The 12,920-nt window shown below is 56.0% G+C and overlaps 6 protein-coding genes across 7 annotated transcripts; 4 read left to right on the plus strand and 2 right to left on the minus strand.

Moving 5' to 3' along the window:
• Positions 1–1,088: 1,088 nt before the first annotated feature.
• On the plus strand, positions 1,089–1,910 carry KVP17_002614 (uncharacterized protein; the record flags this gene model as incomplete). The annotated part of the gene is made up of 1 exon (XM_068519036.1): positions 1,089–1,910. The coding sequence occupies one exon, from the start codon at positions 1,089–1,091 to the stop codon at positions 1,908–1,910; it is 822 nt and encodes a 273-aa protein (XP_068372472.1).
• A 302-nt stretch (positions 1,911–2,212) lies between these two features.
• KVP17_002612 (uncharacterized protein) lies at positions 2,213–2,929 on the minus strand (the record flags this gene model as incomplete). The annotated part of the gene is made up of 1 exon (XM_068519034.1): positions 2,213–2,929. One exon carries the CDS (start codon positions 2,927–2,929, stop codon positions 2,213–2,215), a length of 717 nt encoding a protein of 238 aa, XP_068372470.1.
• Positions 2,930–2,980: 51 nt separating this feature from the next.
• KVP17_002613 (uncharacterized protein) lies at positions 2,981–7,289 on the plus strand (the record flags this gene model as incomplete). The annotated part of the gene is made up of 2 exons (XM_068519035.1): positions 2,981–4,909; positions 4,938–7,289. The coding sequence occupies 2 exons, from the start codon at positions 2,981–2,983 to the stop codon at positions 7,287–7,289; spliced, it is 4,281 nt and encodes a 1,426-aa protein (XP_068372471.1).
• A 126-nt stretch (positions 7,290–7,415) lies between these two features.
• Positions 7,416–11,263, minus strand: KVP17_002615 (uncharacterized protein; the record flags this gene model as incomplete). Of its 2 annotated transcripts, XM_068519037.1 has the most annotated exons (3): positions 7,416–7,464; positions 7,496–9,204; positions 9,233–11,263. In XM_068519037.1, the coding sequence occupies 3 exons, from the start codon at positions 11,261–11,263 to the stop codon at positions 7,416–7,418; spliced, it is 3,789 nt and encodes a 1,262-aa protein (XP_068372473.1). The 2 variants fall into 2 exon arrangements, with proteins under 2 accessions (XP_068372473.1, XP_068372474.1); XM_068519038.1 differs by lacking the exons at positions 7,416–7,464; positions 7,496–9,204 and having other exon boundaries at positions 9,221–11,263.
• KVP17_002611 (uncharacterized protein) lies at positions 8,543–8,803 on the plus strand (the record flags this gene model as incomplete). The annotated part of the gene is made up of 1 exon (XM_068519033.1): positions 8,543–8,803. One exon carries the CDS (start codon positions 8,543–8,545, stop codon positions 8,801–8,803), a length of 261 nt encoding a protein of 86 aa, XP_068372469.1.
• A 158-nt stretch (positions 11,264–11,421) lies between the features above and the next one.
• Positions 11,422–12,348, plus strand: KVP17_002610 (uncharacterized protein; the record flags this gene model as incomplete). Its single annotated transcript, XM_068519032.1, has 1 exon — positions 11,422–12,348. One exon carries the CDS (start codon positions 11,422–11,424, stop codon positions 12,346–12,348), a length of 927 nt encoding a protein of 308 aa, XP_068372468.1.
• Positions 12,349–12,920: the final 572 nt, after the last annotated feature.

A 12,920-nucleotide genomic window follows, 5' to 3' on the forward strand; every position in this document is an offset into this window, starting at 1 on the left:
AACTGGGAGCACGACTTAACTGCGTCGATCGGAACGAGTGCGTAGAAGGGGTACGCCACGGTGAATCGACAGTGGCGGCTTGCGACCCTGTCGCAGCATCATGTGTCAACAAAGACCTGCTGGTGGACAAGATTCCTTACACCTGTCAATGTTATGAAGGGTGGGAACCCAAAGCGGACGTTGCCATGGCGGAATACAAGACCGGCTGCAAGGAATGCTGTACTGACGTCGACGAGTGTGCAAATGGGACACACCACTGCAGTGATATCTGCGAATCCGGAGCACGAAGAGATACAACCATCCATGCGAATTACACGTGTGGTTGTCGTCCTGGACGTTTCCTGCTGAGTAGCACGAATTGCGCCGATTGTGTCTACAGTGGTTGGCTCCCGTTCAGCGAGTGCTCCGAACCGTGCGGCCTTGGGGAGAGAACTCGTCGAGCCATAGTAGTGCAGCCTCGCGCTGACAACCCCTTCATCACCCCCCGAAAACCTGAGGACCTGTGTGTCCGCGAGCAGCGAGTTACGTGCCTCCTGGAGCCTGTGTGCAAGAACGATAGCTGTGAATATGGTCAGTGGAGTCCGTGGTCGGAGTGTTCCGTTCCTTGCGGCAGAGGGGCCTCGTGAGGGACCAAGACGAGTTCATCCAGCGCGCGCACTCGTGCCGTGGTCCGAGGGCTACCCAGCAGATGCAAGGAAGACTATTATGAGGAGAGGGTCTGCAATACGACGGCGTGTGTGCCTAGAAATGATGGAGTGTCGGCAGGAGTCATTTCCTTGATAACTGGTGAGTGCAGGCAATCACTATGACCAGTGTTCGCCATTGTGGCCTTGACGTTTTTCGGTGTGGCCGTGTGGTGGTGTGTTCGTCGATGTAGAAGCGTGAAAAGCGATAGCATTACGCCGTGGGTTGGGAATCAGTGTCCAATCAGAATCGAGCTTCTGGGTGACGATTCCAGCCGGCGGGCTTCGCCCAACTCAAGTACGGTACAGAAAGCAGGGCCGAGATCGAGGAAAGTGCAAAGACGTTTTTACTGAGTGGTATCGTTTGTAGGCAGCGAATGGGTGGTGTGTGCATTTAGTGGGTCAATGTGCCGTCAGGAGCACCAGTACAAGAGACACCCCCCTGCGTGTGTGTTCTTCGCCCGGTCGCGCCGCTCACCAGATGGAATGGCCACCATTAGTGCATTGAAGACCATAGCGGAGTGCTCGACCCACAGCACTACGCATGCTGAGCTGGCGGTGGCCGGGATACGCTCAGCTTGCAAGCAAGTGGCCCAGTGTGGCGGCTCCTGGCTTCGAAGTTTGGCTTGCTGTCAGCCAGCGCCAGCATGTAGATGTCAGCAGTTTCCAGCATTCGACCGTGGATACTACGTCATTCCACTGGGCGCCGAAGGTGTAGCCGAGGTTCAGGACGTGCCATCCCACCTCGCTGGCACGTCAATTGAGCATCCTAAGACGCCGCAAGCCAAATCTGAGGAGTCATCACAAGCCAAGAACTCTCTGCCCTTCGACGCGGGGTTTGCTGTGCATCCAGGTAAACCATTCGCTGTGCCGTTGATCGACCGCGGCGAGGTCTTCACCCGCAGACGCCCAAGGACAGTCGACAACTGTAGGCTGCAGCCCGGCCCTCCGTCTGAAGTGAAGTTCCGCCTCCGGGATCTGGACCCGGAGAAGTACGAATTCGCTGTGATCCCTCCGGAATTCGACGACTTCGTCTCTGATGAGGGTGTTGAGCCAGAGAAAGGGTCCGCAGCCGCGCAGTCAGCACGCCCCAGAGGTGAGGGTGTTGAGCCAGAGAAAGGGTCGACAATCGCGCAGTCAGCACGCCCCAGAATAGTCCAAGGTGAAAGTCAACCCCAAGCACAATTCGTCAATGGCTACCTGGTTGTCCCACCTCAATATCGGTAGTCACAATGAACGAACGCACGTAAAGAGATAGCATAATCCTCTCTGTTGTTTTGCATGAGGTGGCTGAAAAGGACCTCGAGTTCACAGCATAATCGGAGACGAAGTGATTGCAAGCCCAGAGCCTCCCTCATGGATCTACGGGGCACCCTGAGACGCTCCCGGATGATGATGTCACTGGACCTGTTCTCCTTCAGAGGCTGTGAGGGCCTTGAGAACGCAGCGGCAATTTGATGGTCTAAAGTACCAACATGACGACCGATATCCATCAGCTGAGACAGCCTGAATGATTGTCTGCCTGGCACTCACGAGTCACAGTCGATGTTGGAATGGAGGGGGTCCCGTACATAGCCGTCCTCGAAGAAGCAGACTGGCACGGGAATTCGTGTCGCTGGCGAGCCCATCGTTCTAGAGAACCATGCGTAGAAGGCGTCAGCCCCAGCAGAGTCAACTGAGGAGACGTTCCAGGGCGCGTCGGCGAAGGCAGAAAAGACTATGAGGCAGTTCACCTCGCGGAAGAGGTCGGTACGAACAGCTTCAGCCGGAGTCACTGACATCTCGCGGGTGAGTAGGCGCCATACCTTAGCTGTCAGGTCGTCCTCGCACATATCCGCAAAGGCCAGGCGCTCCCAACAGATGTCTTGCCAACTCTCCGGAGATGCCTCACTGGCGCTAGCCGCAGCCAACACATCCTCCCACATTTGCTGGAAGCCGGCAAGCTCGAAATCCACCCGTTGCCGGGGTAGATAGAGGAACGGCCCTAACCGGAAGAGGGGCGTCTCGGCTGTAGGAGCTCCAGAGAGAGGAAGAACTACGTCCATTTCCCAATGAGAGAATAATCTTTCTAAGCCTGAGATTATGTGTCCGTATCTACCGGCATCGGAGTAGAAACGATCAAGCAAAAGCTTCACCTCTAAGACGCACCGCCGCACAGGCCTGGCGATGTCGGTTACCGTTGGATCCTCCTGCTCATTCAGCACAGTCGCAAACCTGGAAACCGATGCTATCGAAGAGGCCGGCATCGGAATTCATGTGAGATATTTGAGGTGAATCAAAGGAGGGAAATCGCGATTATGACGACGTGGGGTTGCTTCGCCGCTGCCTGCGTGGAATCTGAAAGCGTTGACGCTGCCGCCTTACAAGACCTAGAGAGCCAAAGGGTGTTGGAACTCGACGTTTGGCCTCGGTTCCGGGGGATGGCCGCTAACGTTATGGATGTGCTGAAGGTGCTGGAGTCCCACGTTTCCGTCTTATCGAACTTGTCACCTGAACGGGGTTGGGAGTTACGGAGCATGCTCCTTGTTATCGCGACCACCCTAGCGTACAAACGCGACCAGAAGATGGACTTTTGGGTGTCCCTGAGCCTAAGCCCGGAGCTGTCTGCATCTGACATTACGGACCAGCAGGACATTACAGCCTTTCGGGACCTCTTCGTCATTAGTGCGGCTGTTTGGATGGAGTCCCTCTACTGTCGCCAGCAGAACCTACCCACCCCAGTTGCCGTGGTTGAGCTCGCCGCCTTCGCCCAGCTATTTGCAATGGGGTTCACTTCCTTCGAACACCCAACCGTGCGACGCGTCTGTATGCCTCTGTGCGGCCCACCTATCTGGCTGTGCTTGCCGGAAGGGAGGCGGACGCAGCTGGTCACTGTAGACCACCCCTCCTTAGCTCGGACCATGTCCGCTGTTCAGCAGAAGTTCGCCGACCAGGAGGCAGTGCGACGAGCTAAACTGCCTGCGATATATGCTAGCGGAATGCCTGATATCCTTGCGCTTTCATTGAGCTTCTTGACGGACGACATCTCTGAACTCAAAATGCAGCCCTGTCTGGCTCGGTTCGACTACTTCGAGCGGTTCATAGAGTTGTGTGTTTGTCTTATCACGCAGCTTCCGACGCGGAGGATATTCCGCCCCGTGCTCCTTTGGAAGCAGACCGTGGTGAGGCTGAGGCACTCACCTTACTTCGACCACCAGGAAGGCGAAATCTTCCGAAAGCTTCTGAAGATTCTAATGATGTACGAATTCTTCGAGGTTGACGATGAGAGCGGATCCCCACTGAGTCAGCAGGAACTACTTTCCCGACACTATTCCCGAGTAGAGGCGCTGCAGCTGTGGTTCTTCGAAAACAAGGAAGCGTACGGCTTGGAGCACCAGGCGGAGATGCTTAAGGCGTCATCGGCGCTGATTCAAACGGTGGAGACCCCCGATGCTTTCCGTCACCTTCTCTGCACGCTGCCCTCGGACGCCATCCCTTCTCTGCTTTCGGATCAAGGCATCTGCTCTGCTGAGGTCGTACGTGAGATCAGTGGCGGTCACCTGGATCTGGACGTGATGAAGGAGATCTTAGTACACGCCTATGAGAAGAGAGAGTCACAACTCTCACGAATCATGGATGCTCCTCTGTACCCCACAGAGCGCACACTGTTCGACTCGAGTGTGGTACCGTCAGACGTTGGCTCGGCCGTTACTGTGGGCCTGCCACAGCTCCACCTTCAATTCCTGTCGACATACGACTACTTGTTCCGTAATTTTGTCCTGTATCGCGCCGAGAGTGCCTTTGCTGTCAGAGAGGACCTCACTGAAGTTGTCTACCGCATGTCGCCCTATCGTGACGCCAACGGCTTCACCCAATTTCAAGGCTCACACAAAATGGCGCTACCAATATCGCTGTTCGCGGTATTGGTCGTCAAGAAGCCCAACATAGATTCGAACGTCCCGTCCGAGGTTCGCGCCGAACTCGTAATCAACCTAAAGAACGTCCATCCTCGGTACCGAGAGGAGTGGGACCAGTTGAAGCAGCATGATGTTCTGTTTCTGCTGGGGTGTACAGCTTGTCACAGCACGCCCTCTGCGGTGAAGCCCCCAGAATTCGCTGGCCGCATTGAAGAGATCCCAGAAACATATGGGATCGCTTGCGTGAGAGGATGCGAGATTGTGGAGGTGGTTGACGAGGAAGGCAACGTGATTAGCGACCGATCACGTGCACAGGAGGAAGGTAGACATGTGAGTCCATGTGTATTTTGTCACCCAGATCCAACCCGTGGGTTACTCGCGAACGATTCGCATTCGTCTCGACCCGGCTCAGTTCTCGCAGGACGCTATGGCAGCTGCCGACGGCAGTTTGTTCGAGGACATCTACACAACATTGAACTTAGTAGCGAGAAGAAGGCCCGAGGAGAACAACTTCAAAGCAGTTCTCTCCACCGTCGGATCTCTTATGGTCCGCCCTGAGAACACTGTCGTTCCTAGCTGGCTCATGGATCTCTTTCTGGGTTACGGCGACCCCGCGGCCGCTGTTTGGCCTGATGGTAAGGTACGGGAGCTCGACTACGCTGACACCTTTCTGGACTTGGACCACCTCAGGTCGTCTTTTCCGTCTGCCAAGGTGGAGTGCCCTGAGGGTGTTCGGCCTCCATATAGAGTTTGCGTCGAGGATGGCGAGGATGGGAAACCATTGAAGGTGTCCGTTCATGAGTACCGAGTACCTGCTCGAGGTCCCTTTCCTGAGTGCGGGGTTCGGCAAAACCAGATTCGCTTCACTCCGGCTCAGGTCGAGGCCATTCGAAGCGGCGTGAGTCCTGGGCTTACTTTAATTGTGGGACCCCCTGGCACTGGCAAAACGGACACAGCCGTTCAGATTGTGAGCGTGCTGTTGAAGAACTACCCCTTGCAGCGAACGCTCGTGGTCGCCTCCAGCAACCAGGCCCTGAACGACCTCTTCGCTAAGATCTGCGAACTTGACGTGGACGAGAGGCACCTGCTGCGTCTCGGTGTGGGAGAGTCTGAGCTCCGAACGGCTGATTCCAGCTACGGCGCCGCCCGCGGTCGCGATTTTAGCAAATGGGGCCGCGTGAACCACATGCTGCAGCGTCGCCTTCTTCAACTGGAGCGCGTGGACGACCTCGCCCGTCTGTTGGGCATCGACGGCGAGTGGGGCGCATCTTGTGAAACGGCAACCTACTTTCAAAGGCTGCATGTAGACTCCCGAGTACTCGTGTTCAGAGAGGCGCTCCAGGCCCTGACCGACTCAGAGCAGGACGTAGAGGACACTGTACGCGAATTGGGAGACATCGGTCAGAAGCTTGCTGAGAGCTGGAAAAGTGACAACCGTCTCGAGCAGCACGCTAACGGCTCCATCTCCCTGGTTGACCTGCTGTTCCCATTCCATGCTTACTTCCACGAGGTGCAGCCTCTGTTTTCGGCTGATGAGGCATCAGACCTTGAGGTGGCTGAGACTTGCTTCCGGTTTCTAGAGGGGATGTTTGCGGAGGTTCAGGAGTACCGCCCGCTGGAACTCCTTCGCACAATGCACCTGAGGACGGAGTACATGATTACACACCATGCCAAGATCATTGCCATGACGTGCACCCACGCCGCTTTGCAGAGGGATAATCTCGTGCGTATGGGGTTTTCCTACGATAACGTCGTCATGGAGGAATCTGCGCAAATGCTTGAAGTGCAGACATTCATTCCATTTGTACTACAAGAAGTTGATCCGGAGAAGGGGTCCAAACTCAAGCGAATCATAATGATTGGTGATCATCATCAGTTAGCGCCGGTGGTGAGGAACCGAGCGCTGCAGACCCACTGCAACCTGGACCGGTCCATGTTCCACCGACTAATCCAGCTTCGAACCCCCTTCGTGCAACTAGACCGACAAGGTCGATGCCGCGCAGACCTGGCGCAGTTGTTTGCTTGGCGCTACACACGACCACCCCTGCAGGACCTTCCCGCGGTGCAAGGTCTCGTGCAGGCCAATGCTGGACTACTGCACACATATCAGTTCGTCGACGTGGGAGCCACGGCTACTGAGTGCTGCCCTTCTCCATACTTCTACCAAAACTTGGAGGAGGCTGAGTTCGTGGTAGCTACCTACATGTACCTTCGTCTGATAGGCCACCCTGCGAGCTCGATTTCTATCATTACCACCTACAAGGGGCAGCGCCAGCTGCTCCATGACCTCGTGGAGCAGCAGTGTGCATGGAATCCGGCCATTGGCTGGCCGGCAAGCCTCACAACGGTGGACCGCTTCCAGGGCCGCCAGAACGAACTCGTGCTGGTGTCGCTCGTGCGGACTCGCCATGTGGGGCATATCCGCGACGTACGCCGTCTGATTGTGACGGTGTCACGCGCCAGACTGGGGTTACTGGTCTTCGGCAAGTGGGAGCTTTTCAGTGGCTGTTTCGAGTTGGAGCCAGTGATGAAGCAGTTCGCCAAGCGCCCCGTGGCGTTGGAGTTGCTTCCAGAGGAAGAGTTCGACACGTGCACACGGCGTGTGGACGAGCAGCCCGGCCAGGCAGCAGCCATTACGAGTGCTGAAGCGATGCGAAACCTCGTCCAGAAGAAAGTTACAGACATGTTGGCTCAGCTTGACGCTGCATAGGAAACCGCACCAATAATTCCTTGAGAACTGTGGCTCCATGTACCAACCCGCTCATCTTGACGTTCTCGTTGGGGAGGTGGGCGTTGTTGCCGGGTCCGCAAAAAGGTAGCATGACGCAGGGAACGTTCAGAATCTCTTGCATGATTGCCAGACCAGGCATGGTACCACCCTCTCTCTGCAGCAGGGGCTGACACCCGTAAACCGACTCTATTGACGTGGCAGCGCACTTGTAGATGTCCGACTCGAAGTCCGCCTTCCACCATTTGTGCTTCCTAACGGTCTTCACACTGAGCTGGTTGACGGAGCCAAGCCCTTTGAACTTGAATTCAACATGTCGCCTCACCATTGCTTCGATTGTGTCCATGTCTTGGTCTGGTACGCACCGAATCGATACAGACACGCTGGCGCTACGTGCTATCACGTGCATACCGCCCTCTGGAATGCTTGACCGGACCCCAGTCACGTTCAAGCACGGCCGGGACCATTTCTGCTGCAAGTCCTCCATCGTTACCTGGGAGTCAGCCGCCTTGGCCTCCTGCAGGCACTTGTGGTACAGGTTGTGCTCACAGCGTCTGTGGTTGGCACATCGAGAGCATCGGTCTCCAGCCAGGCCCCTGGGTAAGGTGACGGCATCGTAGAACCCCGGCACCATGATGCCGCCTTCCGAATCGACCAGGGAACTTACAAGCTTCATGCCTTCCAACAGCGGCTCTGAGACGCGACCACCTTCCAGCCCAGACTGAAACCCTACCACGTCTTCCGAGTCCGGGATGTCAATGGTGAGTAGTAAGTCGAGCACGCCTCTCATGCCATACACAAGGCCAGGCGAGTCACATATGGTGCTGCTGTTGCAGCACACGACACACGTTGCGCCGTTTATGATGTCCTTGCCCAGTGTTAGGGCCTCTCGGAACCCGTGGCTGCCGTTCTCCTCCTCTCCTTCGATGACCCACGCGATATTGACTGGGAGCACCACACCTAGCTCCTTGCAGTGCTGAAGAACGGCCTTCACGGCTAGGATCTGCGCCACGATTGGCCCCTTGTTGTCATTGGTTCCCCGTCCGAACATGCTTCCGTTTGAAAGTGTCAGCTCAAACGGCGCGGTAAGCCACTTCTCTCCCGCGGGGACGACGTCGTAATGGGCGTAAAACACCACCGTAGGTTTGCTGCAGTCCTGTCCGATGCGACCCAACACAACGGGGTTGTTGTTGGGGTCGCTCTGAGACATAAATGCAATCCCCCCCAACCGCTCTATGAATCGGCAGAGTAGCTTCGCCGTAGCGATGCAGTCCTTTCGAAACTCAGGAACGCCAGATACGGACGGCAAGGCCACCAGCACTTTTAGCATACTCTCGACCTCCAGAGGGTCAATGGTGGACCCGTCTCTGGACGGGCTGACGTCCATCAGCGAATCCTCCAAGAAACATGACTCCTGGTTGCGGCTTGACTTACAGAAACAACGGCTGTTCTTAGGGTTGCTAGGGTCGCAGTTTAGGTTCCATAGAGCAGTGTAGCCAGACGAGGTACCCGCCGTGATGTTGATGTGTGTGCTGTGCCGTTTGGAGTCGGACACCGACATTTCCACGCTCAGCGTGTTGACCGATTGAGGGGGAGGGAATCGAGAGGGATGCAGGTCAAGAGTTGCGATTCGACTCCGTGTAGTTCGTTGCCAGACGTTTATCGCACCAATGGAGTCCGACGAAATGATGTAGCGCTTAGTGACCTCCAGGGCGAGCACGTCCCCTTTGTGGCCCGCTAGAGTCCACACGCACACCCGCGAGCAGACGTCCCACTCGCGGATAGTCTGGTCCCGAGACCCCGAGTACATCGTGTTGTCCTTTGAGGAGCCTCCCAGACACAACACGCCTCCTGTGTGACCACAAAGGACAGCGTAGACAACCCCGTTTTCCCATAACTGTGTCATCCTAGACTTATGAACTCACAAGAATGCCTCCGTCGCCGCTACCAGACGCCATAATGGAATCCAGGCAGAGCAGACAGTCAACGAAGCCCGTGTGGTTCAGGCCCGGCCGATAGGGGACGATTTCTGCCACCGGCGCAGCCAATTCGTCCAAGGGCGGCACAGTCTTCATGCGACCCTCGTGTACGTGGTACGTCGCTAGAACCGTACGAGAGTGTTTTGACTCCACTACACGAGCGACGAGACCTCCCACCTCCCACTGAAAGACTGTTGAGTTCTGGCAACCCATCACCAGCTTGACGGATCGCAGAAGGTCTGCTCCGCCGAGGTGTTGCATCTTCTGGCTGAGACTTCGCATGTACACGTTCATACTGGGAGTCTCCAGGGGTGGACCCTCTTCGCGATCCGCAGAAACGACCAGCGACAAGATGTTCCCTTGAATAGGATTAAAACGCAGAACCGCACTAGGCCCGGATTCACAATGAGTAGAGCTCTTGCAACAGGTCAGCTGGCGTTTCAGAACTGGCCTCAGGTCCCATATGGCCACAGTAGTGTCTCCACTACCGCTAAAAAGCAACACGGCAGGCTCTTTGTCGGGCTTGGTAGCCACGAAAGGCGCTAGGGCGAACACGGCGCAGGCGTGGCCTTGAAAGACTTGCAGCAGCGTTCGGCACTCCAGATCCCAGACCATGATGCTACCGTCCTCGTGGCCCAGACATACCAGGGTCAGAGTGACCATGCCGTCGTGGATACGCCTGCTCGACGGCACGTACTGGAATGAGGCGATCGGCAGCGATATGCATATGGAGGCCGAAGCCATCACTGAGAAGTTATGCCGGCCGATTGAGTCCATAGACAGAAGACGGGACACCTTATCCTCCTCTATCGCGTCCTGGACCGCGATAGACTCGGCCGACGCGTGGCGGAGTCGGGAGCTGGGTCGACGCTTCTTGTCAAAGTCCGAACAGGGTTTGGGAGCAGGACCTACAACCCTCGCAAGGTAGTGGGTCGCTGCCTCTCTGAAGGCGGCGACGCTGGACGCTGGCAGCGTCATGATCTCGTCGGGGGCCACGAACTCGTTCATCAATACGTCCAGGCTTTGGGTTATGGTGATAAAGTGCCCATTGGGGACAGGAATCCAATCAACCTCACTCCGTGTCAGTGGCTCACTTGTCAGCACCACTACATTCGTCTTCTTGTCAGCGTGTCGCATTCGGTAGTCTTTGACTGTTTGGCCAGCGAAGCACCCAGGACTGTCGTCTGGATCGTTGGTCCATTCAGCTCCTGAGGCAAAGTACAACGAGCAGCCCGGAGCGTCAAATTCCCGAGGCACTATGTAGGTGTCACCATCTGGCACGAACGAGATCCGGGAAGCCACCACTGTCTGCCCGTCACTGATCACGCAATTCATGAGAGACACCTCCTTACACCCATGAGCCTCCAAGGCCCGGCGGACGAGGGCCATGGACTTCGACAGCGTGTCCTTCAGAACCTTGGCAGAATAATCGGCGTCGGGTCCCTCAGGCAGTAAGCTGAGAAACAACCCGAAGATGAGTATCGAGTCAATGGGCCCCTGACAGAAGACCCAGTCCTTTGCCCAACCAGACAGCAAGTCCAGCAGGTGCAGCCGCAGTCGCTCCCACTCACCGATGCAGCCGTTATGCATGAACAGCAGCTTACCGACACGATAAGGGTGGCAGTGCGATTCCGAGGGTGCCGTTGACCCGGGACCGGCGGCTCTGATGTGGGCGAAGATAAGTTTACTGGCCACTTTTTCGGAGATGCGTCTCAAGTTGTCGTTATTCCAGGCAGGAGAGAGAGACGCGAAGACGCAGGGTGTGTCGTCCGGCACCAGTGCAATTTCCGTTGGGTACCAACCGATGCCGAACCCGTCGCCGTTTAGCGAGCTTTTCTCATACGACCACTTGGGATCTGGGTGGTATAAGCGTTCTTTGGCGTCGAAGCTCTGATAGATAATAGACTGCTTCGGTCGCGTCACGATGTCAGCAATCAGAACTGGCGACCTCGACCGTATCACAGACAGCCTGCACATAGGTAAATTGCAGACTTCCTCATTACTCTCCCTGCGCGTGACTTGTCTCCCAACGCTGACTCCAGCGTCCCTCAGCCCAACCAGAGTCGAGCCAACGCGCTAGATAAAATTCACACAAAGAATGCGGGGCGTGACGTGTAAGTTCGTAATGACCAAATATGTTCCCTCTCAGCCACCTTGATAAACCACGGCGTGTTCTGTCTTGCCAGTCGCACGTGACCAGAGGGTTCGTGGGTAACCGTGTAGCCGTGCCGCTGCTTGAGGTGGCAGGCTACCATGTGGACGCGCTGCTTACGACTCTCTTTTCATCAATGTACGTTCACGAGGGGCAGTGCTTGGACTGGAGTGCACTGTCTCCAGTAGTCTCCGGCCTCGCTGTGGCGCTGGCTCACCCTCGGGGCGGAGGTCACGTGGCGGCAGATGTCAGTGGCATGAGCAAGGAAGTTACTATGCACGATTACGACGCAGCCATCACCGGCTACATTGGTTCTGTGGACCTGCTGACCCAGGTGGCGCAGTTCATCCGCAGCCTCAAGAAGGTGAAACCTGTGATGTGGGTCTGTGATCCTGTTCTTGGTGACAATGGCCATCTGTACGTGGCTCCAGCTATGGTTGAAACGTACATCCGAGAAGCATTGCCATTGGCGGACTTCATCACTCCGAACCACTTCGAGCTCCAGTGCTTGGTTAGACGCACGACGGAGTTCAACAGGGTGACCGAGGTGAAGGAGGCGTGCGTGCAGCTGATAAAGGAGCATCAGCTGAAGGGCGTAATCTGCACTTCTGTGCCAATTGATGATCGTCTAGTGTTGGTTGGTGTCTACACAGACCACGATGTTCTACACACATTCCATCAGATCATCGTCAAGCATGACGTCTACTATGGAGGGGCTGGAGACTTTTTTACGGCTGCATTCGTACTGGCGATGGAGAAATTCAACTGGCAAGCTGTTGAGAAGGCTACGCTTCTGGCACTTCGATGTACCCAGCAGTGCATCAAGAGAAGTATGGAGTCTCCGGAGCCTCGTGTCGATATCAACGTAATCGGCTCGCTTCACCCTGTGCTCGACATTCTCAATGAATAACGACCGACACACTTGTCTAATACAAATTCCAAGCAAATGTATGGCATAGATTAGGACCTCGTTTCCTGCGTGGGCAGCTGAACATTTGCCTTGGGCGGAGTCGGCCGGAGATGTCATACAAGGATGCGGCGCTAGACTTGCTGGAGCATCGAATCGGCAACCACAGGCTGAAGGTCACGACCCTCATTCTGCAAACATTCCGTTGCGAAGAGGACTCTTTGTCAGGCCTTTCGACGCTCTTCGACATCACGATCGAACTTCGCCTTTGCAAAGTCGAGTTTCATATATTCCAACTCCAGTCGTCGCACTGCCAGCTCCCTGACTGGCAAAGGCGAAGTTCGATGGTGACGCCGAAGAGCGTCGAAAGGCCCTGACAAAGGAGATAACTCTACGAGAGCGAGACGTGTCTGAGAGGGAACACGACTTGGTCCGGGAGGAGCGCGTCCTAGCGGAGCGCGAGCGAAAGCTGGAGGAAGAGGAGTTCGAGATTCTCAATGTCGGCGGCGCTTCGAGACCCAGTTCTGCGGCGTCACATGCGACTTCGCTGTCTCGAAAGCGGCCTGCGTCTTCAG

This window comes from the organism of the source record quoted next (genome assembly GCF_019968985.1).
Source record: "MAG: Porospora cf. gigantea B chromosome Unknown PgB_NODE_655_length_12920_cov_133.125, whole genome shotgun sequence".
NCBI classification, from domain to species: Eukaryota; Apicomplexa; class Conoidasida; order Eugregarinorida; family Porosporidae; genus Porospora; species Porospora cf. gigantea B.